The following is a 26884-nucleotide window of genomic DNA, read 5'->3' on the forward strand; positions in this document are numbered from 1 at the left end:
GAGCTCAGCTTTGAAAGAAAATAAGGGGAAAAAGAAAAATAAGGACTCTAAAAGCTAGAGATGAATAAAAAGTTCATTATAGGCATAAGGGCTTCTTGTGCAAAAGCATAAAGGCCAGAGACGGTTTATCCAGTGAAAGGAATAGCTAGGCCTAAGAGGGCAAGAAGGTAAATAAAATTAACCTGTAAATGAATACATAACCCATATCATAGAAGGCTTTAATTGTATTTAACCTAAAGAAAACAGAGAGATTTTTGAGCACAGAAATGATGTAGTTAGATCCATGTGTTAGGAAAATTATTTTGGCAACTGTGGGAGAAAGCACTGGAGGGAAGGAGCAACTGGAAGTAAGGAGATACCTTCAGAGGCAATTACAATTGTCCAGGTAAGAGGTAAGGAAGCCTGACCTAGGATGGCCAAATGAGGAGAAAGGAGAGCAGAAATGACGGGAGTGATGATGGAGAAGTAGAATTGATGATATTAAACAGCTAATTAGATACAAAAGATTAGTCAAAGATTACTCTGAGGTGACTGGGAAAGGTTTTTGGGTGAGTTGGTCCACTTCCCCCCAAAAGGAAGTTCCATTAGCATAATCTTTTTTAAAAACATGTTTATTTTATTCCATAAGTAAAAAATAAGATAATTTTTTTAAAAACATGCTACAGCTTTGGCTCAAAATTAAAACACTAATTTCTATATATCATCATTAAATACATCTTGTATTCAAGTCCCTAACTCTAAATAGATAATAAAATTTAAAAATAAAACATTAATTAATTTAAATTCACAATCACTAAAATTCATCCTGAGGGCATTTAAGAAGAAAAATAGGAGAACAACAAAGAAAAGAAATATTTTAAAATTCAACAAAGATTTTCCTAACAAACTTTTCATCATCAAGGACAATAAAGCTACCACACTTGGACTTGAACATCACCATGTTGAATGTGCTTATACTGAAGTTGGAACTGGTACTAAAAGAACAAAGGTAGTAAAAGCACCCAGGATGAATCTAGTATATGTAGAGGTAACAAAATTGTGACAATATTGAGGGATTGTTTCACAAGGCATCTAAAGGTGGGAAAGACGCCAAAGGAAGGGTGAGGGGGACTTATTAAAAAAAGTAACTAAGAAAACATTAACAACTACGAATATATGTGCCTACTTTCCTATCTATACGACAAAATTTTTGAGATTCATTTGCACACCAATTAAGGGCATCCCTGATCTGGTCACTGGAGAGGAATAAGCCAGGTTTTGCAAATATCATTCTAAAAAAAGAGGTACATCTTTAAAATTTGCTAATTAACTTAAAAATGATCCTGTGTTTTTATTGTTGAACATTAAAAAGCATTTGACTCAACGGAGCAAAATGCTGCTTTAGGAGCAGTCTTCCAACAAAGTATCTCCCATCCATGAATCAAATTTATTCAAATTCCTTAAAAGATATAAGGGAATTAATTCTGTCCAATGACCTTCTGGTCATCAACATTATGTGAACTATAAAACAGAGAAATGTACATTTGCCAAAAGTGTTTGTCACTGGGATGGAAGATATCTAGCCCAGAGTGACAAGTTGAAGAGAGATTCCTCATGGATTGTGAGATCTTCCAGATACTCTCATTTGTAAAATGGTATTATGCTAATTCTATCAAATCCCAGAATATTATAGAGTCTTCCAGAAGAAACACATAATCACTCAAAAGAATGTGCCCTGACCATCCACACAGTAAAAGACAAGTGGATGAAAAAATTCATATTGCCCAGATTATGACATACAATTAAACAATCTATTGAACTTGTCTATTAGAATGTGTATCAGGACAAATGAACCACAAATTGGGCCCAGAATTAAACAGGAGAACTGGCTAAAGTACCTTAAGAAAATTTAAAAGTCCTTGTATCAACTCAAACCTTCTGCTAGAAACAAAGGGTCATCTCTTTAATATTAATATTCTACCACCTTTGTTGTATGGTTGTTAGACATAGAACACCATAATTTTCAAGGAATTAAAAATTGTTGTCACACAGAGGGCAATAAAGATAAACATGGTGGGTGTAAGGAGGCTCTAACATATAACCAATGAAGAATAGGATATCATCAGGGAAATGTATGTTAGGAAGAGAATGTGGGACAGTAACATGGTGAGGGCCAGGGACAATGGAGGGATAGCCCAAGTGCTCTACTTGTGCCCTTAGGATGGAAAAGTCTTCAAACAATGACTGAACCCCTTGAAGGGAATTTCTGAGAAGGCATAAACAAAAGATCTAATGGTAGGAGTAAGGCTCACAACCTGCACCATTTGAGGGAGCATCTTAGTTAATGGGATCACAGATCAATTTAAGTATTTTGAATATTTATTATGGGAATGGCATAAAATGCCTAACATCTATTTTCACTTTATAAAGGTGGTCATATCTGAATTAGCAGAAAGACTGATAGTCCCATCTATGCAGAGTCTGATAGGAATACAAATCAGGGCAGGTAAATATATAGGGGTTACGCAATAATGAAATTATGGATATTCTGGCCTCTTTTACTAAGCTGTTTAAATAAGGGCTGCCCCAGTAAATCCGTGGGGATTTACAGGCCACCCCAGACAGAAAGAGAGCTCACCTGCTAATTGCAGTCATCAATTCTATTCAAAAAAGAGAACAAGTATCATCTAATTATATTGTACATCTAAGCCAAAGTAAACATAATGGGACAGAACAAAAGAGAAAAGTGTTGGAATGAGAACGTATGAATGTAGTTTATTTAAGTCTATTGTTAAGGACTTTAAAGGTCTTTCAATTAATCACATAACATTCTACAAGCTTCTTTTGTCTGTGTTTACTAGAGAAAATACAAATGGAGGTTTGGGTTAGACAACTAAAGCAAAATGAATTGTATAATTATTCAGAATAAAGTACACCAAAATTTTAAAACCCGGGGAATTTCAAATAATAGGGGCATTAAATAGCATTTTAGAGTTTGCTAAGCACTGTACATATGGGACGTCATTTGATCCTAAAAACTCTGTGAAGTAGGTGCTATTATTATTTCCATTTTATAGATGAGGAAATTGATCATGACAGTCAGTCCAGGGTCACGCAGTAAGTGACTGAGCTGATATCTGAATTCCAGTTTTCCTGACTCTAATCATCTCTTCTTACCCAATGTTATATCCAAGTCTTTGGGACTCCATTTGGGGTTTTCTTGGCAAAGATACTGGAATGGTTTGCCATTTCCTTCTATAGCTGATTTTACAGATGAAGAAACTGAGGCAAACAGGGTTGAGTGACTTGCTCAGGGTCACACAGCTCGTAAGTGTCTGAGGCTGAATTTGAACACAGGTCTCCCTGACTCTAGGCCTGGCACTCTATCCACTGCACCACCTAGCTGGCCTAAATTACCCAATGTACCACCTAATAATCATAGATGGCATTTACATGATACTTTACAATTTAGAAGTGCTTTTATAATTAATAACTATTTTAATCCTGACAACAACCTTATGAAATAGATACTGTAGATATGATTACCTCCATTTTATAGATTGAGACTCAGAGAGGTCACAGTAATTGGCTTGCCCAAAGACACAGAGATTTGATAGGATTCAAACCCAGGTCTCCCAATCCATATCCAGTGCTTATTCCACCATGTTACTGTAGTCTTTTTAAGACAGAAAGAACCAGCTTGATGTTATATACAAAGCAGACAGATCAGTCCACTACCGGGTCAATGGCACAGAGCTGGCAGGGTCCTCATTTGACAGATGAGAAAAATCTGGCTCAGTGAGGCTAAACACTTACCGAAGTCACACAGGCAGGAAGTGATGGCATAGAGATTTGAACCCATGTCCTCTGGCTCCAAATTTGTGCTCCTTCCACTGCATCACATAACCCCTGACTATTAATATTTGTACTTTCTTGTGGAAGGAAATTGTAAGTGGGACAGAAAAGGAAATACAGTCTTATTAGAGCATGCTAGTACCAGTAGAAGGCCATATACAGTGGAGATTGCAATGGAGATACCAAGAATGCAAAGAAGAGGAAGCCATGGAAAATCTCATGACAGGAATTAAATGCAGACAGCTATTTCTGGAGAATGGCATGTTGTTGCTTTCCTAAGCATGGCACTGACAAACCGGATATATGCACTCAACAGGCAAGCCGTCATTCAACCATTGTATCCCAGATCTCACTCCACTGGGCCTCCTCTCACGAACATATCCCATGTTACCACTACAGTTACACCCAACAAAAAAGCCCAACCTCATGGAAACTTTGGTTTCTATTTTTCCCCTACACTGTCTATCTCCAGGCATTCTCTATGCAGATTGCTGTGATGAGACAGAGCTAGATAATGTAAATTCAGCCTCAGCTCCACAGTGAGCGTGGGGCCAGAGAGAAGGCAAACCCGGATCACTGTGAGAGAGAAGGGACCAGCACCACAGGGAGTGTGGAATGCCCCAAGTGGCAATGCTTAAAAAAGAAACAATAGTTGCTACAATCCGGCAAGCACCTTCCTTCTTTGTAAAGGTGAGAGTCTGAGGTGGAAAATATTTTATATACCATCAGATTTGGTTGATACATTTATTAGTTTTACCTAATTACCTTTTTCTTCTTCTCTTTATTTTTTGTTACAAGGGATGGCTTTCTGGGGAGGAAAGGACAGAATAATTTGATCCACACAAATAACTTTGGGAAGCTGATGCTATTATTATATTTAGAACAGACACTGGTCCTATAACTTTCACTGATAAAGGGACTCTTTTAAGTAAGAATATTCTCTACCAATACAAGTTGGAACTTTTCTATGAAATGGTCTTAGAGAGTTTGCTAGAGCACAGAGAAATGGCACAATGGATAGAGTACTGGGCTTGGAGCCAGGAAATTGTTGTGGTTGTTTTGCTGTTTTCAGTCATGTCCAACCCCCTTTGGGGGTTTTCTTGGCAAAGAAACTAGAGTGCTTTGCCATTTCCTTCTCCAGATCATTTTACAGATGAGGAAACTGAGGCAGGCAGGGTTAAGTGACTTGCCCAGGGTGACACAGCTAATAAGTGCATGGGGCCATATTTGAACCCAGGTCTTCTCAATTCCAGGTCTGGAGCTCAAGTTCAAATTCAACCTCAGATACCTACTTCAGGTGTGACTCTGGGTGAGTCACTTAACCTCTGTTTGCCTCAGTTTCCTGAATTTAAAAATGGGGCTCATAATAGCACTGCCTCCCAGGACTGTTGTGAGGATCAAATGAGAGAGTACTGTAACAAAGCACTTAGCACAGTGCCTGGCACATAGTTGGTACTATATAAATACTTATCCCTTTCCCCTTCCCCCTAACTTGCCCAAGGTCACATAGCTAGTATGTGTCAAAAAGAAGACTTGAGCCAAAGTCTTCCTGACTAGGAGACTAGCTAGCTATCTACTAAGTCACATGGCCACTCTCCATTCACTAATAAGGGTGATATGAAAAAGAAAGGAGGTCAATAAAAAATGACTTCAAAACAAAAGAAAGGAGCTGAACTAGATCACCTGGACTTCTCCTTCTAGCTCTAAAATCCAATAACTCTATGCAAAGGATGTTCACTATTCCCCCAACCTCCCTAGCTTGAGAAACTGTTCTACATGAAGGGCTTGGAAAGGCCACTCATACTCCCCCGCAGCCAGGCAAGAGATCAGTCTGGGAAATCCCAATCAATGCAACCAGAACCAATTAATACCCTGAAGCACAGACAGAACCTGTCACCTACACCACTCCAGTCTATTGTCTAACAAAGTGCTTCCTATCACCTTTCACCATAACCACGCTTGCAAAATGAAGTGGAGACAACCACCGCAGCACTGTAAGCTTAAAATAGTACTAAAAGACATGTCAGTTCAGAATGGTATAGTAACTAACACTAACTCCAAAGAGGGGTGGGAAACGAACAACATTTTCCTCTCTTCTTGGTAGAGGGTTGGTGAGACTATAGGTGAAACTGATGCACACATATGTCGGCATAGTTGGTGTTTGCTTTGAGTATCTATTTTTCATTGTTACATGTTCAGTGGGAAGTAAAAGTGCTATTTAAAAAGCATTAATAAAACATTAAATCTAAATTAATAAATAATAAGAAATAAACAAGATAAAAGTAGAGGAGGTAATTATCCAGGTAATTTAAAGCAGCCACCCTTCCTGCCAGCCATTAGCAAGAAAATATTTCTTGACTAATAACTGTTAGATAATTAGGCAGCAAGGAGGTATAGTGGATAGAGAGAGCTGGACTGCTAGGTGAGGAAGATCTGAGTTGGAATCTTCCCTCAGACATTTTCTCACTGTGTAACCAAAGGCAAAATTCACTTACTGTCCTTCAGTCACAGTTTTCCTATTTGTAAAGTGGGGATGACAAAAGCATCTGCTTCACAAGGCTGACAAATAATAGCTAGCATTTACACAACACATACATACTACATGCCAGGAACTGTACAAATAATTATCTCATTTGACTCTCATCACAACCCTTGGAAATAGATGCTATTATTCTCCCAATTTCACAGCTGGGGAAACTGAGGCAAACAGTGGTTTATAAGTGTTTTGCCCAAGGTCACATGGCCAGTAAAAATATGAGGCTGGATTTGAACTCAGGTCTTCCTAATTCCAGGCCCAGCATTTTACCCACTACCCCTCCTAGCTGCCTTACAGTAAGTTATTGTAAGAATTAAGATTTTATAGATAGATATACATATACATAAATATACATGTGTATCTATCTACCACTTTGCTAACTTTAAAGATATATTACTTCTCATCATCATAATTATTATTGAGTCATACAGGGATATGCGTAGTGATACAATGCAATGTGATTATTCCAAAACCCTCCTTACACGCCTAGGTCCCTGGTCGTCAATGAGGCCCTTAGAGAGATGTGTTCACCTTTCAGTTCAGTGAGATAAATTGAAGTGTATGATGATTCAGGAATTGCTAAAAATTACCCTAAAGTAGGAGTGGGGAACTTGCAGCCTCGAGGCCGCATGTAGCTCTCTAGGTCCTCAAGTTCCATGAAGTTTAAATTCAGTCCAAGTGCCACATTTGAGGACCTAAAGGGTCACATGTGGCCTCGAGGCCACAGGTTCCCCACCTCTGCAAAGTCTGAAAAAGTGAATTCTACCATTTTCCTAGGCACTTAAATTATTAAGGAGGGAAGTCAGAATATTAAATACTATTGTCCTAGATATCAAACATCCCTAGGAACCAAAGAATATGTATGTTTATAGATTACAGAGATTTAAATAAAATTACAGATTTTAGCTAGCTCTAATCATTCATTTAAAACTGTTTTGATCTTCTCAAACACAGTTATCAGGGAGTCAATGTGATTCAGCAGAAAGGGACCTAAATTTGACACCTGGGAACAATCTTTTCTATTCTGCTTCTACCACTTGTTACTCATGTGTGACCTTAGGCAAGTCATTTATAATCAGAGAAGTAGCAGCGAGGTGCCTGACTTGATAGAGTGATAGGGCCTGGAGTCAGAAAGATCTGAGTTCAAATGCAGCCTCACACTAACTGTATGACTTTAAACAAGACATTTAATGTTGAGAAATGATTCAGTTCTCTCCTTTGTAACCTAAGGAGATGGATTCTATGACCTAGATGAAGTTCCGGACAACACTAATCCTATGATACTATGATAAATAAATGAGGAAAAATGCTGGTATCACAATGAAAAATACTTCAATTCATTTTGTTGTTTTTAACATGAATACTAAGATTTCATGTCAACCTACATAAAAGGCGTATGTAAGATTTCAGTTCCATTCCCTTTCCTCGTTATTTAGATTGGATCTAAGATTTAATTGTGGTAGAAAATTCCCAGTAAGAAGCTTCTTCTAGTAATGTGGCCAGCTAGGTGGCACCACTGTGCGTAGAGGACTGGGCCTGGAGTCTGGGAGACACCTTCCTGAATTCAAATCTGACCTCAGACACTTACCAACTGTGTGACCCTGGGTATGTCCCTTAATCCTGTTTGTCTCAATTTCCTCATCTGTAAAATGGGCTGGAAAAGGAAATGGCAAACCTCTTTTTGCCAAGAAAACCCCAAATGGGATGACAAAGAGTGGAACATGACTAAAACAACTGAACAACCATGTGGGGGTCAGTAAATTCTCTACAATTTATCATTTTAGAGAGTTGCCTGGAACAATGAGAGGTGTAAGCGAACTGCTCTGGGTCACACAGCACTAGAACTCAAGTCTTCCTGACACTGAGAGCTGCTCTCTAGAATAACAATAGTTCATATTTATATAGAACCTACTATATGCCAGGCCCTGGGCTAAGCACTTTACAAATATCTCATTTGATCCTCAAAACATCCCTATAAGGTCAATGCTATTATTATCCCCATTTTGGAGATGAGGAAACTGAGGCAAACAGAAGTTGTGACTTGCCCAAAATCACACAGCTAGCAGGGCATTTACAGCCACAGATATTCCTGACTCCAGGCCCAGAGAAAAACAAGAAAACCACCTAGGTGTACCCTTTGCTCCCTTCCACTGCCTCTCGCTCTCCTTTTTTTTTAAGAACAAAAGCCTTAAACACAGAAGAATGGACCATTCTTCAATTCAAGCAGAAAAAAATAATTATTTAAAATCATGATAGAAGCAAACTTTTTTTCCTGAAACAAAACTAATGTTTGCAGACTTTCTCCCTCCTTAGTTTAATGGTGATAAGATGATAATGATTATTGCTTCAAGCTTGGGCTTAACTTCCTCTGAATTCTGAACATGACAATGCTTTCAGGTATCCCAAATGGCAATGTCTTACCAGTGTAGATGCTGGCACTGGAAGCTGGGATGCCAAACTGTGATTCGATGAACTTGGGAATGAAGGTGATAAAGGCGGTGACAATGGCACTCTCAGCTGTGTATGACAGACTCACAAAAAGGAATGTCATGTTGCTTAAGATCCTGACAGCTGCTCTTGGTAGGTCTACAAAATGACAAAAAAAAAATGACAAATGAATGTTATCAAGAAAGGATGGAAATCAAATCTAATTTGAATAGTCTTCCAAATGAACTGTCAAATGATGCCTGATTGGAAACTGTTTCTTTTAGGCATATTTTTATGGCATTTTTTTTCTCAAATAGGATAAAGAAGTCTAATAAAATGTTACAAAATGCTTCAAAAATATGTCCATGATCACCATAAAAGATCCCACTGAACAAACAAATTATATTACAAAAGTGTACTTCTAAATGGATTATTCTAAAGTCAAAATACATTTTTCCATTGAAAGAATATGATAAATGGTGGTTAGTTTCCAGGCTAGCCCACAAAAGCCTATTCAACCAACAATGTGCCTAATGTAGGATATTAATGGTATTATTACTACAACTATATAATTCCATCATTTGGAAAATTCACTGAGTTCCAACTTCAGTTAGCAAGACCACACCTCCTTCCCTCTTCTCTTGCCCCTTCCTCCCCCCTTAGCGAATATAGCTTCTTTCAACAGTGGTGGTATCCCGAAGAGAGGTCTTAGAGCATCGGCAACTATGCATGCGCATAAAGGAAAGCAGTACTCTAAGTCAATCACTTCCCAACTGCTCTGAATTAAGGAGGAAGGGGATTTCCCCCCATGGAGAAAAAGGGAAAGAGTTTGGGGCTTGGGAATGCCTCCCTACTTACCGGCTATTCACCCATCTGGGTCACTGGTAACTGGGTAATGCCTGTGTTTTTATCTTCCTAATCATAGATTTTTCTCATGTCTTTCATACTTCAAATGATAAGACATTGTGATGGATTATTTTTTATATATACAATCACCTCAATGATGGTTTGATGTCTTATGCAACAGCTGCAATCAAGGTTCTTAATAAAAAATAAATCTCTTTGAAAGTATATAATTTAAAACTTCTTCCTCAAAATGCCAGGATTAAATAGTCAGGAGGATGAGATATATATATAGATATATAGATATATATATAGGGGGACTAGAGACCTGCAATTTCATCAGAACTCCCTGGTGTAGAAACTCCCTTTCCTGACTCTGATCAGCAACTAATCTGCAATTTGACTTTTAGATAATTAGTTGGCTAAGATATTGAGAGGTTGTGACTTGTACAGGTCACAGGGCCTGTGTCTGTGGGAGGTTGCACTGGAACCTTGGGATTCTCAGCCATCAGACCACCTGCTCCAAGGCTGGTCTTCTATCCACTATACCATACTGCCCCTCACTTCTATATATCATTTAAAAATTAATATATTAAAGTTATTTGGTACAGTAAAGGAAGTCAATAAAAATAAAAGTTTTACTATAAAATTCATAGAAAATGATACATTCACAATGTAAATATTGAAACAGATAATAGGTACATTTAAACAGTTTCTAAATTAATAAATTGTGTTTAAGAAGAAATTCTACTCATTTTCAAACTGACCAAGTTGCCTGAAAGATAAATGATTCCTTGTCTTTTTTCTTGGCCATAAAGAGACCATTCAGTTTATAATTAAGAGTTTTGGGAGATGGGGAGGATTAATAACTACTAAAGAAAATGTCAACTTCTTTTGCCAAGTTCAAAGCAAAAAAATTTTTATTTTTATTTTATTTACAAAATAAAGGTATTTGAACTGATAAATTATAAAGAGATATCCTTTTTGTATTGGGAAATAAAGCATATCAGCATCACTTAGAACACGGTCAGAAAGCTCACCGATACTAAAATAAAATAAAATTCAATGTTATTCATATTTAGTTGAAATACCAAAATCCAGTTTTATAATAATATAAATGATTTTTTTAAATTCTTAAAATTTAACTTACTGGACAAAGGCAAATTTTACTGCAGGATAAAAATAGAAATAGTGTCAAAAAACAATATAATAAAATTCAAGGAAATACAAAAATACTTATTATATGTATCATTTGCTCCAAACCTTAAAAAAGTTTCTTAACAAGACTATTTAATCCTTTATAGATTAACCCTTTCCAGGCAAGTACACTAACAGAACGGCTAAAGATCGCTTTTAATGTCTACAAATTTACATTCAGCTTCATGAACTAGGCCATACTGAACTTGGACCTGGAATCAACCTCAGAAACCATCTGGTTCAATCCCCTCACTTTACCGAAGGGGAAACTGAAGACCAGGGAAAAGAAATGATCTGTCCAGAATCACATAGGTAATGAGAGAGGCATGATGACAGAGCAGATAGTATAGTGCTGGATTTGGGTCAGGAAGAGCTGAATTCAAATCCTGCTTTTGATACCAATTAATTATATGACCTTGGGCAAATATCTGAACCTCAATTTCTTCACATGTAAAATAGGAGTGATGTTACCCTCAAGAGGGGCAAAGGAAATCATATATTTAAAATTCTTTGCAAACATTACAGCTTTCTCTCTAAATGTAGTCCCAGGAAACAAATCTAAGTCCTTGGACCCCCAATCAATCTTCTTTTTATTCCACCAAGCTATCTCCCATTGAACTGCACGGAGCTTTCTTCCCCTCCACTAAATGGCCCCAGATTGTTATGCTTTTTGAGTCTATATCTTTTATATTCAGTTGTTTCAGTCATGACCAACTCTTCATGATCCCATCTGGGGTTTTCTAGGCAAAGACATTGCAAATATACATCTCCAATTCATTTTACAGATGAGAAAACTGAGACAAACAGGGTTAAGTGATATTTCCAGGATCACATAGCTAGTAAATGTCTGAAGCCAGACTTGAATTCAGGGCTGGCACCATATCCACTGTGCCACCCTATCTACTTGGTACAATCTTTTTATCTCCTCTCTCACAATTTGACAAAATTGTAAACTGACAGTGTTTACTTCTTAATGCTGATCTCCCCAGCTACTGCCAATTTCTTTCTAATATGCGGTCTCCTTTTTCGGGGGGAGGGGACAATCAATTAATTATGTTTTACCTCTTTGTGACCCCACTTAAGGTTTTCTTGGCAAAGATACTGAAGTGGTTTACTCTTTCCTTCTGCAGCTCATTTTATAGATGAGAAAACTGAGGCAAATGGGGTTAAATGACTAGCTCAGGGTCACACAGCTAGTAAGTGTCTGAGGTCAGATTTGAGCTCGGAAAGATCATTCATCCTGATTTCAAGACCAGTGCTCTATCCACTGCGCCACCTAGCTGTTCCTTGCTGCTCCTACTATGGTACAAAAAAATATACTTGAAATGTGTTCTAATGTGCTTAGAAAAAAAAATAAGATGACTGTTTTGTTATGGTTCTACACAATGCTCCAGAATAAACCCTACTCTGGAAAGGATCATGGCAGCAGCAAAAATGAAGTGTGGTGTGGAAAACAAACAATTCTCCTAAATTATTCTCAGGACATACATCAGTCACCTCTGGAAGTTCTAGCAGGTATTCTTATCCAGGGGTCTAGGAATTTATTTTACATAGATATATTTTTATAGCTATTCAATATAATTACTTTCATCTGTAATCTTGTTTTACATAGATATATTTAATAACTATTCAATATAATTACTTTCATTTGTAATCTTATCAATTTCATTTTGTGCATTTGAAAACACAATTATGAGAAAGGGGTCCATAAGCTTCATCAAACTGCCAAAGGCGTCCAAGGCACTAAAAAACAGATAAGAACTCTTGCTTTAGCCATGAACTCATCCAAGCAACTAGGGAGCTCTTCAGAATTTAAAAAAACAAAAACAAAAAAACACACTCTCGTTACCTTTGCAAAGAGGTCTAGTTGAACCTCTGAGTAGCCAAGGTTTTCCGCAGTGAGAGATAAGTTTCCTGTGACTGCAAACAGACACTCAATAAGAAAGAGTCCCAAAGAAAGCCATACTGCTGTTACTGCTGCTAATATTTACCTAAAGTCCACAATACACCAGGGCTTGTATAAAAGATAATATATATTACATATATATTGTATAATTGTATGTATATAGTGTATAATTGTATAATAGTATGTACTAACAACACATGGCCTTTCAGGCATTCACATTCTAATTTCAGACACACTGACCACATCACAGAAGGAGGTAATATAGGAACACACTGCTTGCTCCTTATGGGTAGTTTTTGCCTTCTAATTTTATTTCCTAGTTGGAAATTCTTAAGTGTATTTAGTTAAAGGAAATTATCTTAAGCAACTGTACAGTAATCAACAGAAGAAGTTTTAGACAAAAGAAAAATCCTTACCTACGCCTTCTAGAAGATGATTCTTCTTTGAAGTAGAATTTGGAGAGTCTTCAATCAACAACATTTTAAAGCACCTACCATGTGCAAGGTATTGAGAGAGAGAAAGATGAAAAGAACAGGGCCCCTGCCCTCAAAGAATTTATAATCTGGTAGGGAAGATAAGACATATATACAAACACTATCATACAAATATAATAAAATGAATGCATAGTAGAGGAACAATGTTTTATCAAAGATTGGAAGACCAAAAGGTTATTTTCAGTGGAGGGGAAAAGCTTCATGGAGGAGGTGAAACTGGAAATGGGCCAGCAGAATGAGCAGAGAAGAGTGGCTTAATGGATGGAAAAAAGCAGTCTGCCAAAGGAAAAGGAGACCAAAGAAACAAGTAGATGTGAATGAGACTAAAGACAAGTAATGATGAGAGATGAAAAGCACAGATAAGCTTTAGGAACTGCAAATCTGACAAAAGAATGGATGACTGTTAAAGGGGAAATGAGAGAAATTTCATTATTTATAGCCCTGATTCTACCATTATTTCCTTAAAATGATTAAATAGCAAATCAAGAGATGGAAACATGCACTAATTGTAGATATATGCCTCTACATAGAATATACATCTTCTGCTCATACATTTGTTCTTGATTATATGGAAATTCTATTAACTATAAAATTTTCCTAATTTCTAACAACTCTCTCCTTTTCTTTTATACCTCCATCAACTTATTATTATTCTAATGATTCATGATGGTTTGAAGATGATCCTTGTTTCTGAAGGCTAGGCCAGTGAAATTCAATCTCTGGCAGGTCCTGACAATTGGGAAAGGCTCTGAACATGAATTCAGCATTGGGTTACACATCTGACCAAGAACCAGCCCAGCTAAGGAGAAAGAGACATCACTAGAAGACTAACCACCAGGAAAATATTTTTTTAGTCACAGAAACTCAGATAAAATATCAGTATATTATGACACAGAGCAGTTATAATCTGTTTGTTAGAGGCAATATCCCCTCTAAGGAAATGAGGAATCTATTGAAGTACTGATCTTTTCTGCTACAGTGTAATTATTTAAGCTTATTAAATCATACTAAGCTTCCTAGTTGGAGTGCAAGGAGAGAAGATGTAATGCTAATGAGATTAAAGATCTTCCCCACCCATTGATGGGCCTGCCCATTAAGGGGAGTTTGATTAGGGGAGATTTGTAGGAAGGCTCACACCTTTTGTTAATGAAGCACTGGTTCTCTAAGGTTGTGATGCCTTCTGGCTCTGAAAAATGTATGAATACTCTGAGGTGAGGTTTTACTTTGGGGCTTACTCATTGGAAGTGTTTGGTCAGATGAGACTCTGGGAAGCTGCTAAGGAGCCTCCCAGCTTTGAAAAGCCAGACGCTGGTGCTTTTCTCTCTGGTAACTATGTGTGGTCAGAGAGTTGCATCTGTCTATTGTTCTGTGATGCATGTTCTGTGATGATCAGGCAGCTGGAAGCCCTGTCTGTTGGTTGATCTTCATTTGTATTTTCTCTGAAGTTCAGGGTGCTGAACTAAGTGAATAATACATGTGCTTGATTAAAGTGATTGTTGACCCCCTCAAAAGCTGCTTTCCTTTTAGAAAATCAGATCAAAGAATCTGTAATAGCAGGTCCTCCTCTGTATGTCGGGTGCTTGCTTTTACAGAGGAAAAAGAGGAAATGAGCAAGAGACAGGAGGCAAAAATGAGAAGAAAGAGTAGGTAGCAGCAGAAGCAGCAGCAGCAGCAAAAAGTTAGCATAATCTGGCCGCACAGAAGACAGGGAAAAAATGGATCTCCCTCCCTTCTTTTTGGTAGTAAGGGGTTATGGGTGTAGAACACTGCATATATTGTTGGATTCAGCTGACTTGTTTTGGTTAATTTGGCTGAGCTGCTTTTCCCCCTCCTTTCTGATTCTTTATTGAAAGGAATAGCTTTCTAGGGAGGGGAGAGGATGGGATATATTTTAAAATGAAGGTGCTGTAAAAGCAAAAGCTATAAAAAAATTTAGGGTGGCATATTTGCTCTGCAACAGTAGTTTCAAAGCAACAAAAATCTGGACCTTTCTTAACTTACCATTCCTAAGAACAATTTGGGGTTTAAAAAAGGAAATACTATCTTAGTAATACAATAATTTCAGAAGAGACCATAAATACTTAGTAAGTGCAAACTGGCCACACGGTTTTGTACCTGTTTCTAAACTCTAACTGAATGAAGACAGAATTTGACTTTTCATATTTTATTGTTTTACTTTAATGTTCATTCATTTATTTAACTCATAGCTGATTCTTATGGTCAAGCTTTTTTAATTTTAAAGTCTTCTGATATTTTTAAGGAATGGAGAAAGTAAGCACATCCTAACTGTAAGTGTTCATCTTAATAATAATGCTAAAAATAGCACATGACACTTTAAGGTATGCAAAGCACGTTACAAATATTATCTCACTTGATCCTCACAACAATCCTGTGAAGTGGATACTATTATTATCCCCATTTTGCAGATGAGGAAACTGAGGCTAAAAGAAGCTAAGTGACTTGTCCAAGGACACAAAGCTGGTAAATGACTAAGGACATCCTGACTTCAGATTCAGCACTCCATCCACTGTACCACCTAGCTACTTATTCTATAGTCTAAGTCTAATAAACCTTATATGTCCTCCTTGAATATGTTGATATTCAATATTTTTGCATTTTACTAAACGTAGCTCTTTTGATCTAGTTCCATCTGTGTGTTATAGACCAAAACAAAAAAAGAAAATTCTTATAAAAGACCACCTCAATGGTCACCAGCGCTTACTGGCCCCATTCTTCTTCTCTCCTTGGACAATGACAACTATGGAGAATCACTCCTTCTAAGTTCTATACCATCACTGTTCTCAACCTTCTCTCCCCTCACCCTCCTACACCTGCAGACACAAGCATGCCCTGCTTTTCTAGAGAGTATTGCTATTATTTATAATATCTTAGGAATTGGGACTGGATCAGTTATCTCATTAGAGTAAAGAACTTACTTACCAGGGCAGGCTACCACCTTCTCTGTAACTTACATGATATTAGAGAACTGCACTGAGAAATTAAGCGATTTGCCCATAGCTAGCATTTTTCAGAGACAGGTCTTGAACCCAGGTCTTCCTGGCTCCAAGGCTATATTTCTTCTCAGTTTGTGAAATGCTAATGATGACAATCATATTGACAAATTTTAGTCCCACAATCACGACAAGGGAAGATTCACCTTTTCCCCCAAAAAATTCTTAACCCATTCACCAACGCACTTCAGTGAACAAAAGTAACAGTCTCAGTTATAAAACAGACCCTTCACAATCACTGACCACAAAACCAGCTAGTTTATTTAAAATTGACACTGAACAATGTTCCTTTCCATCTGTCCAAGTAGGGATATAAACTTTAATGTTCTGTCCACACTCAGAACATGAGGAAAGCATCGTCTATGTGTTATTCAGATCACATTTTGTGGACTCTCTTAGTGTTCACTGTCTGCCTCTTTACTTCACAAGATATATTTTCTACATCAGTGAGGCTATCTTAAGTTGCAAATGTGTAGAGGACAGGTATATGTAATTCTTCCTGTCAAGCACATACCACATGTAATACTTTCTAATGAAGAAACAGAGGATGGTGGTTGAACTCCTTTACTCAAATATATTCACAGGGTCTCTGATGGCCACCTTACATGTGGCTCCCAGATTCAGGGCAGCTAACTCAATTTAGCCATGACCTCCAAAATTCCTGCACTATTAGATTCTATGGATTTTAAATTACATTGCACTCAAGATGGAGATAGAGGTCTAACAGAGAAAAGAGCCTATAAAGTTTTGTTCAAATTATCAACATAAGTAAACATAAAAGATCACAAATAGATAAAGACAAGATATTTTCTAAAGTTTTCTAGACTTCAAAAGCAATAACTTAGAGAACTTTTAGGTAGTTGTACTGTCAAGATGTAATGGCTGCAAAGATACAAGCTCAGCTCTCAGAAAATTGATCAGGCAACCTTAACGTTTTAAGTGGTACTTTTAGTTCATAAGATATTAAAACAATCAACATCTTGTAAAAGGTTTAACCTTCTTACATGTAGCTGAGGTAAGAACACTCAGAATCACACCTCCCTTTTTCACCACATTTAAAAGAGCTTATACAATGCATAATTTACAGGGTGTAGGTAGAAAAATTGATCATATCAGTTGATCATTAGTGTCTCACTTCCTGTGTTAGCTCTAATGGCCAAAAGGAGTCTTTGCAGCTTTCAAGGGTAAATATGAAATTCAACAACAGTTGATTTTTAATTAATTGATATTTCTTTATCAGTAACTCTAAGCATAAATTAAATTATATTAGATAAGACAATTGTTTGTTATCTCTTTTTTAAGTAGCACAATCAGTACTAGATATGTTAAATTGTTTTATTTTTAAGGTTTGCATGGCAAAACTTTGCATAGCAAGGGTTATAAAAATATAGGTACACTAATTCATTGCTATGGAAGCTATAAATTGGTTCAACCATTCAAGAATACAATTTGAAATTCTGCCAAAGTTACTGACTTGTTCATATTTTTTGGTCCCCAAATTTTACTATTGAAATTACTGTTGCACCTCCAAAAGAGGCTATTAACAGAAAGAAAAGATTAATATGTTCAAAAATATTCCTGGCAGCACGATTTGAGATAACAGAAGCTAGAAACAAAACATATGTCCAACAATGGCTAACAAAGTATTACCTATGTAGGTACTATGGTGTTATTGCACCATAAGGAACTTCTACCAAGAACTGATCAATATTCTTGAAACAAGTTTGAATATCCCTTGATATTCAATGACTTTAATGACAACATGGCCACAAGGAGAGAAAAAAATTTAGAATTAAGAAATTTAACAAACCAAAAGAGTCTATATTACCCAGCAGACATAATTATGCTTAGATATAATGAATTCTATAAGAAGAAAGTTAAATTGCACTAGATGTGGTGAGTCCCAACAATAAAATGAAACTGACTCTAAATAGACAGGAAATAATTGATTTCTGATGTGGAAGTTCATTTTAGAATTGATTGCCTTTTTATAGTCAAATCTAGTGAGAATGTTGCAATGAAAATAATGACGTATCTCCAACAACTCTAACTTGGCCCATTCAAAAAAACTGTTTGAATAAAGGAACATTAGTAAAGAGAGTGATTCTGATTATCATCATCTTTTTTTTACTCTAGTTCTTTTTTTATTAATTATTTACTTATTTTTAGGTTTCAACATTCACTCTTATAAGATTTTGAATTCGAAATTTCCCATGCCCTCCTCAAGACAGCATCCAATCTGATTTAGGCTATACATGTAGAATCATAGTAAACATACTTTCACATCCGTCATATCATCATTTTTTAAAGAATACTGCAACGGAGAATCCAAAACTGGGAAGCGTGAAGAAAATATGATATTAAACACAACTAAGACAGGTCATCCTAAATAAGAAGGACAACAAACAAATGGAAAATGAAATTAATTTCTCACTGCTTCTATGGCTGTCTATTTTCATTATTGATGATAGAGGAATCCCCACATTTGGACTCTAACCTTTTAAGACTCCAGGGACTACAAGTGGAAATGAGAATGATACTCAAAAAGATGAAGCTGGGAAGAGAAACTGAACTAAAAAAATGATATACTGAGGAAATCAAGGCCAAAGGAAATAGAATAGAGGAAAGTATTAAGGGTCTAATTTAAGATATTCCAAAGTAAGGAAAGAGTCTATGTGCTTTAAAAAAAATTGTAAAATTGTTTTAAAAAAATAAAAGGAGATTTAGAAGCAATCAGCAACTGACTTGCATTTTTCTTCCTCACCTGTGTAAAATCTTGATGAGAAAAATTCATAAGCATATTTAGGATATCCTTCCTTAATTAAAATTTGAAAAGGAATCAAACTTTTGCAAATGATTTTCTATAGTACACTACATCTTTAGAGTTACGTAATTTAGGAAGAGTGTTTGAGATTTGGGGAAATAGCACAGTACTTTCAACAATCCCAGTATGCTTACATCTTTTAAAACACTGATACTCTCTCACCCAGTGTGTGTGAATCATAAAATAAAAGTAAACTCAAAGGAATAAAAATTGCAGATATTACAATATTCCAATATGTTTACTGTTAAATAAAGAAAACAGGTGATACCGTAAAACCAAATGAAATCTTAAAAGCTCTCTTACAATAAGGTATATATCCCAATAATATACTATGATCATACAAGATATATTTCAGATCACTACTGTTCTTGTTATATGTCCTTCATTCTCCAAGAGGACCAACGACATCTGAAAGGTGCTATCTTGACTTGCAAGTGAATTGGATTTAAGAACATACCAGATTCCTAGACAGACACAACTAAAGAGAAAACTATGCAACGAACCTCTGATTACCACTGCCAACTGAGATATAAAACAGGGAGACAGATACCAAAGGTGTGTGCCAATGTCAAAAAAGATGTCTTGCATAGAGTAGAAATAGAAGATAGATGGCCTAGAGATTTTGAGTTTCTCCAGATGTTTGTGTGTGCAGATTATATTGTGATGATTACATTAAGCTGTCAAAATACCATAAGGGTTCCTCAGTGAGATCCCTAGCCATTAATACCACTACAAAAACGTTCAGCCTAACAATTCACAATGGAGAAACTAAATAGATGAAAGATGTCTGTTGCCCAGACGATGACATTCAGTTGGAGAGACATCCTATTGGGTTAGTACATTAGTACATATCTTGGACGTAACACAGGCTCAAAATTAAAGAGAAGGAAGAAAACAAATTAGATTACATTTAGAGTGCTGTACAACCATCCCAATCTGCACCTGGGGGAAAAAAATTTTATATCATCAATCACAAGACACCACATTCTCCAAAAAATCAAAAGTATAGATCACAAAAAGAACAATGAAGAAATTCAATGTGGAGAACAGAGCCAAGATAGCAGAAGAAAGGCAGCAACCCAGCCAATCTCTCCTAAGATTACCCTCCAAACAACTTTAAAATAATGTGTTAAATTGAATTCTGGAGAAGCACAACCAACAAAAGGTCAGGATGAGACATTTTTCCAGCCCAAGACAACTTTGGAGGTCAACATGAGAGGTCTACAACACTGGGCTGCTCCCAGCCCACAAACACACATGATGCACTAACAACAACAATGGTGGGCCTTGGAGGTGACTGTAGCAGCAGCAGCAGTCATGGAAGCTCTTAGGCCAAAGGTGGTAAGGGGTATTGGACAATTAGTGGGAAAGAAATTACAGGGGACCTTGAACTGACAATGGGCACAGAATCGAGTGCTGTTTGGTAACTCAATTGCCTACATGCAGCTCTGGGCTGCATTTCCAGAAAAGAAAGTAACACTTGTGTTCAGTCACCAGGGAGCAGGGACCCTGACCACAGTTCCAGGAGAGAGGAGCATTAGCATTTACAGCTGCAGGGGAGCAGGGGCCCTTCCTGGGTAAAGACCAGCAGAGAACAGACCAGAAAAGTAGTGACCACAACTGACCACAGCTCTCCTCAGATCATACCATGTTGGAAGCACCAAAAATTTGCAGAACCCCAGAACTAGCTCTGAAAATCACAGCATGAAAAAAGCCTGAAGCTTGGAACAGTGCCTCCCCATCACAAGGTGCGCAGAGTATAATTTTAGCATGAAGTTCAAAGTCAAGAAATAGGCTAGAAAAATGAGCAAACAACAACAACAAAAAATGTGACCACAAAAAGCTACTATGGTAACAAGGAAGATCAAGACAGAAACTCAGAAGACAACAACATGAAAACAGCTACAAGCAAAGCTTCAAAGAAGGAAAAATACAAATTAAATACAAGCCCAGTAAGAATTCCTGGAAGACTTAAAGAAAGTGGTAAGAGTTAACAGAGGAAGAACTGGGAAAATAAATGAGAGTGATACAAGAATAGTATGAAAAGATAGTAAACAGTTTGGTAAACATAATACCAAAAAAAGTGAAGAAAATACCACTTTAAAAACAAGAATTGGGTTCCTTCTCTTGCTTCCCCCATTCAGACCTGTCTATGGAGCCCAAACAAAACCATCCATTGTTCAGAGGAGCCTTCTCCATCACCCATCTCGTAGGGGCTTGGGACATGAGTGATTTCCAGCAAGTACCAGACAACCAGGAAGTTTTCTGCTACTGCATGATGGTGCAGAATCTTATCATGGAACTCCAGTAGCTACAGCAGCACATGCAAGGAGAAGTGGCAGTGCAGTACCACTTTGAGGCACTGGGAGGAGTGCAAGGATCAGGGGGGCAAGCAAGTAGAAGCTATGCAACCCTTTTCTCCCCACACTCTGTCCCTTTGAGACTGCCAGGATGCCTGGGTTGTCTGCAGCGTATGGCCAAGGAGGATGAGGCAAATGAAAAGGATGTGATCTTACATCTATCTGGTCCTATTCCAATTGCCTCAATATAGCACTGACCTCCTGCTGACCTTCAAAGAACCTATCTCTGGGAGTAGGTCAAGCCATGGCCATGAAGCCCAATGCCTTCCACCCTGGACCCTGGTTGACTTTGAAAGGCTAGTGACTTATCCTGCTCTCCTTGACCCCAGCATCTCTGGCCCCCAAGGAAGATCTTGAACTGCTCTCTGCTGCTAGTGTTTGAAGCAAGGGATTGACGATTGGGGTTTCCCCAAAATTTCTGCTCTACATACAGACATAAGGTACCACCTTTGCAGAAATAAACTCACTTTAAACCAAAACAAAAAAACACCAGATTTGGTCAAATAGTGAAAGAGGCACAGACATTTACTGAAGAAAATACTTGCTCCATTGAGACATCAAGAAACAATAAAACAAAGTCAACAGTCTAAAACCAAATAAGAAAATGTGAAATATCTCCTCAGAAAAACAGCTAACCTAGAAAATAATTTGAGGACAATTTAAGAATTCCTGTAAAATAAAGATAAAAAAAAGATTACAAAAAGAGCCTAGACATAATATTTCAAGAAATTATCAAGGAAAACTGCCTTGATGACTTAGATACAAGAGGTAAGCCAGAAATTGAAAGAATCCACCAATCACCTCCTGAAAGAGATCACTAAATGAAAACTCCTAGGAATATTACAGCCAAATTCCAGAGCTCCCAAGTCAGGGAGAAAATATTGCAAACAGCCAGGAAGAAACTATTCAAGTATCATGGGACCACATTCAGGATCACAAAGGATTTAGCAGCTTCCATATTAAAGGAGCAGAAGACTTGGAATATGATACCAGAAGGCAAAAGAGCCAAGATTACAACCAAGAATAAACCCAGCAAAACCAAGCACAATTCTTCTGGGGAAAAAAACAGACATTTAATGAAACAGAGAAAAGTTAAGCATCTCTGATGAAAAGACCAGAGCTGAATAGAAAATCTGACATTTAAACACAAGACTCAAAAGAAGCATAAAAAGGTAAACATGAAAGAGAAATCATAAGGAACCTGATATGGTTAAACTGTTTAAATTCTTATATGGGAATATGATACGTGTAACTCCTAAGAACTTTGTCATTATTGGGGCAGTTGGCACAGGCAAAAAGCATGCAGTCAGCAAGGCTGTGATTATGTTGGGAAAATCTCAAAAAAAATGAAGGGATGATAAAAAGGGATGCACTGTGAGAAGAGGGAAGAGAAAGGAAGAATAGGGAACACTATCTCACATAAAAGAGGTACATGTGGAAGAGTTGTTAAGTGAAGGGGAAAATGGGGGGAGTGACAGGCAATGCTTTAACCTCACTCTCATTGGAATTGGTTCAAAAAAGGGAGAATACACGTACATGCTCAGTTGGGTACAGAAATCTACCTTAATCAATAGGAAAGGAGGAGGGGAAAAGAGTAAAAAATAAAGAGAAAGAGTGAAAGTGATAGAAGGTAGGATAGATTAAGGAAGGCAGTGGTTAGAAGCAAAATGGACTTTTGGGGAGCGACAGGATAAAAAGAAGACAGAGAAGGATAAACAGAAGAAAGCAAGATGGAGGAAAATATACAATTAGTAATCATAATTCTCATGAACAGAATGTGAATGGGATGAAATCATCCGTAAAATGGAAACAAATGGCAAAATGGATTACAAACTAGAATCTGATCATATATTGTTTACAAGAACTACACTTGAAACAGAAAGAAAAAACACACAGAGTTAAAATAAGGACCTGAAAAAGAATCTATTATGCTTCAGCTGAGATTTTAAAAAAAAAGTCAAGTGTAGCAATCATGATCTCAAACATAGCAGAAGCAAAGATAGCCCTAATTAAAAGAGATAATAAAGGAAACTACATTTTGCTAAAAGGTACAATAATAAAATAGAAAATGAAGTAACATCAACAATTTTTATAGTATCTCTGATAAAAGCCTCATTTCTCAAAATATATAGGGAACTGAGTCAAATTTATAAAAAATAAGAATCATTCTCCAATTGATATGATCAAAGGATATGAACAGGCACTTTACAGAAAAAATGAAACCTATCTCTATTTTTTTATATTTTTAAATGTCTAGATTGTTATTGATGAAATAAATTCAAATGAAAACAACGCTGAGGTACCACCTCACACCTATCAGATTGGCTAACAAGACAGAAAAGAAAAGCGACAAATGTTGGGGAGATGTGGAAAAATAGTGACATGACATGATTGCACTGTTGGTGGTGTTGTGGACTAATCCAGCCATTCTGGAGAGTAATTTGGAACCATGCCCAAAGGGCTATCAAACTGTGCCCAGGGATACAAATATGAAGAAAATGAAGCAAAATATTCTGATATCCACCTCCCTTATACCGCTGTGAGGTGGACAGCATTGTTCCCTTCATTAAAAACCAAAAAAAGGAAACCCAAAGAGCTTTTGTTCTAGACTAATAGGGAAGAAAGCAGATGTCGCAATTAAGAACATCAAAACCATAATGACGAACAAACCTGTTTTATTCATTTTAACTGCCATAAGTTTTTGAATTCTAGTTCTTTTATACAAATACAAATTTGTCTTTTGACTTTTTAAATGTCATCACAATATTTCTACATTGTGTAAATATTCAATGCATTAGTTATCAAATGTTGCTTGATTTTCTTAAAATTAATCATGGACTAGAACAAAAAAGGCTCATGAAGGGTTAACAAATGATCAATTTACAAGTCACTTGGATTAACAGATATTCATTTCAAACCACTGGATACTAAAAACAGATTTTTGACACATTACATTTTAAAAATTTCTTTGTCTACATGTTTTCTTATCCTTATTTAGTCTATATTTTTAAAAATATAAAAGAACTGGTATACAATAAATAAGTTGTTTAAGATCTCTGAAACAATCTCAACTCATATTCAAAAATACTCATATCTGAAGCCTAAATACATCAGTCATTTCTGTATGTTAAAGCAGGATTATAGGATTTTAATAGTAATTACTGGGAGATATAATTTTGAACCAATTTTATATTCAAATAGATAAAAAGCCACACTGACAAATGTGTATTTTTGATCCATATATTTCTCTTAAGTTAGGTATGATGTAAAAAAAAAAAAAACGAGAGGTCTCCAATGCACATGTAAATGCACATAGGTTCAAATACTTTGAAACGCTAAGCCTCCGTTTCTCTGAAAAGAACACTTTACCTTTTACATTCTTTCCAAATGCCATAGAAGAGCCAACTCCTTCTTGCTCTCTGTTATTTGATTTCTCCTTCATGATCTCATCTTCCTCATTGGAAGCATCATCAGAGGATTTTTTCTTTTTCTTATGTCTAGGGGGAAGCTTCTTCGGGAAAGTAAACATTGGGAATATCACAAGAAGCATTGCAATGGCACAAAGGAGGAATCCACTCCACCTAAAAAATCAACAAACATGAAGAGCCATTTATGCCTTATGTGATATAGTAAAGAGCAAACCAAGTAAGAAAACAGAGCAGAAGAGATCACACTTTAAAGAGACACAAAACAATGTATCTTCATTGATCAACTGCTAAAAGGAAAAAATAACTAAACTAAATAACTGAAGAGAAAGGTTTCTCTTGTTCCTTAACACAATAAATGACGTCTTCCATAACAGCAACAGTTAAAACACTAGCAGTGCTATTGAAATTTTATTCTATTCAATAGTATTTCCTAAGAATCTAATTAGTTTTTCACTGTGCTTTCATCTGCTTAACGGAAGTTCAGTGGTAAGTCACCAAACAAAAGTAATCTTCCACTTCAGTCCTGTTCCAGCTCCATAACAAGACATGGGGTTCACTCCAGTTTCTCAAGTCTATGCCAGCAGAGTGAAAACAATGTAATATGGGAGGGCCATATCCATCACTCTCAGGAGGGTTTGTGTTTTTTTTCTAAAACCTCCTTGACCCATTTTCCCCACAGCCAGTATCTCCCTTGGGAACATCAGTATCTGGCTTGTACCTCCATTCAGGTTTCCCCTGGGAACATCAGAATTTAGCTCACATCTTTCCCCCAGAGTCTTCAGATTCTCATGCCTGTGAAGGCATGGAAATGTTGAAAGTTGCATTAGCAGGCATGTTTCCACCAATGCAATTACTAGTCTGTTTTTAAGAACTAGGCGATAGTAGAAAACTATCAGAAAAAATTTTTTTTTAATTTTCTATCTCCCAACATATAGGCTACTGCAGACAGGAGTCATCTATCAAATGAGGGAAACAAAACCATTTCAGATATTAACAAAAGGTATGTTTTAACCTGCCTGCTAATGTTTTAAGTTTTTTATTTTGATTAAGAGGAATATGTTGAGTATTTCCTGTGTACTTTGGAGAATACAAAAAAAAAAGTGTGGGGTGTGGGCCCTTCCCTCAAGGAAGTTAACACAGTTTAAAAAAATTTACCTGAAACAGTGAAAAGGGTATAGTCTATGATGAAGTGTTAGAATGTGCAAGGTAAAACAGCAACAATAAGCTAGTATTTCTATAATGCTTTAAGGTTTCCAGAAATAAACTTACATAATGGCATTTTATCTGATCCTTAAAACAGAGTTGTTGTTCTTCCTATTTTACAGTTGAGGAAAACAAGGCTTAAGAGAAAATGAGTAAGTTTTCTCAGGGTCACCCAGCTAACAAGAATCTGGGGCAGAATTTAAATTCAGGCCTTCCCAACCTCAAGTACAATATTCTATCCACTCTGCCACTGGAAATTATAAATACCAATGCACCTCAGCAAAGGAGGAATTAGCACAAGCTGCAGTATACTGAAAAGCTTCATGGATGGCAAAGGATTGGAGGTAGGCCTCAAAGACTGGAGAGGATTTAGATTCTGTCTATATATAAACTGAATATCACCATGCTGCAGCCACAAATTCTTATATTCATTAAGAAGGAGTTGTTGTTTTTTAATACACAAAATTCCCCTAGTAAGTTCCTCTTTCAATCAATCCTTTATCACTTACTATGTGCCAGGCACTGTGCTAAATATACAAATACACATTTATATACAAATATAAAAGTGAGACAATCTTTGCCCTCAAGAAGTATCTACTCTACTGGTATCATAAGTATAGTCACAGGAGTCTAAAATACAAGTATAATGCCACAATGATATGCAGGAAACTCATTCACCTTCCATTTGTTCCTACAGACTTATCTCTGGGCCAACATTTCTCTCATCACCATCAACATCCCTCCCATCCCTCCCCTTCTCTCTTACTTACAGGTCTTAAGAACTGGCCTGCCTACTCTCTTCTGTTTATCACTACATCTCT

The 26884-nt window shown here is 36.8% G+C and overlaps 1 protein-coding gene and 1 pseudogene across 4 annotated transcripts in view; one reads left to right on the forward strand and one right to left on the reverse strand.

The window, feature by feature from the left end:
- Positions 1-26884, reverse strand: part of SLCO5A1 (solute carrier organic anion transporter family member 5A1) — a 395111-nt gene that overhangs the window by 58562 nt on the left and 309665 nt on the right. For 3 of the 4 annotated variants that reach the window (XM_072604803.1, XM_072604804.1, XM_072604806.1), the window contains 2 exons: positions 24802-25013; positions 8792-8956 (listed from right to left, as the gene is read on the reverse strand). In XM_072604803.1, the coding sequence (XP_072460904.1) occupies positions 8792-8956; positions 24802-25013 (377 nt within the window). The remainder of the gene's footprint in view (positions 1-8791; positions 8957-24801; positions 25014-26884) is intronic. The other variant, XM_072604807.1, reaches the window with a different exon arrangement.
- LOC140501323 (ran guanine nucleotide release factor pseudogene) lies at positions 21225-21789 on the forward strand (annotated as a pseudogene).

The sequence above is a fragment of the Notamacropus eugenii genome, chromosome 4 (assembly GCF_028372415.1).
Source record: "Notamacropus eugenii isolate mMacEug1 chromosome 4, mMacEug1.pri_v2, whole genome shotgun sequence".
Lineage (NCBI taxonomy): Eukaryota > Metazoa > Chordata > Mammalia > Diprotodontia > Macropodidae > Notamacropus > Notamacropus eugenii.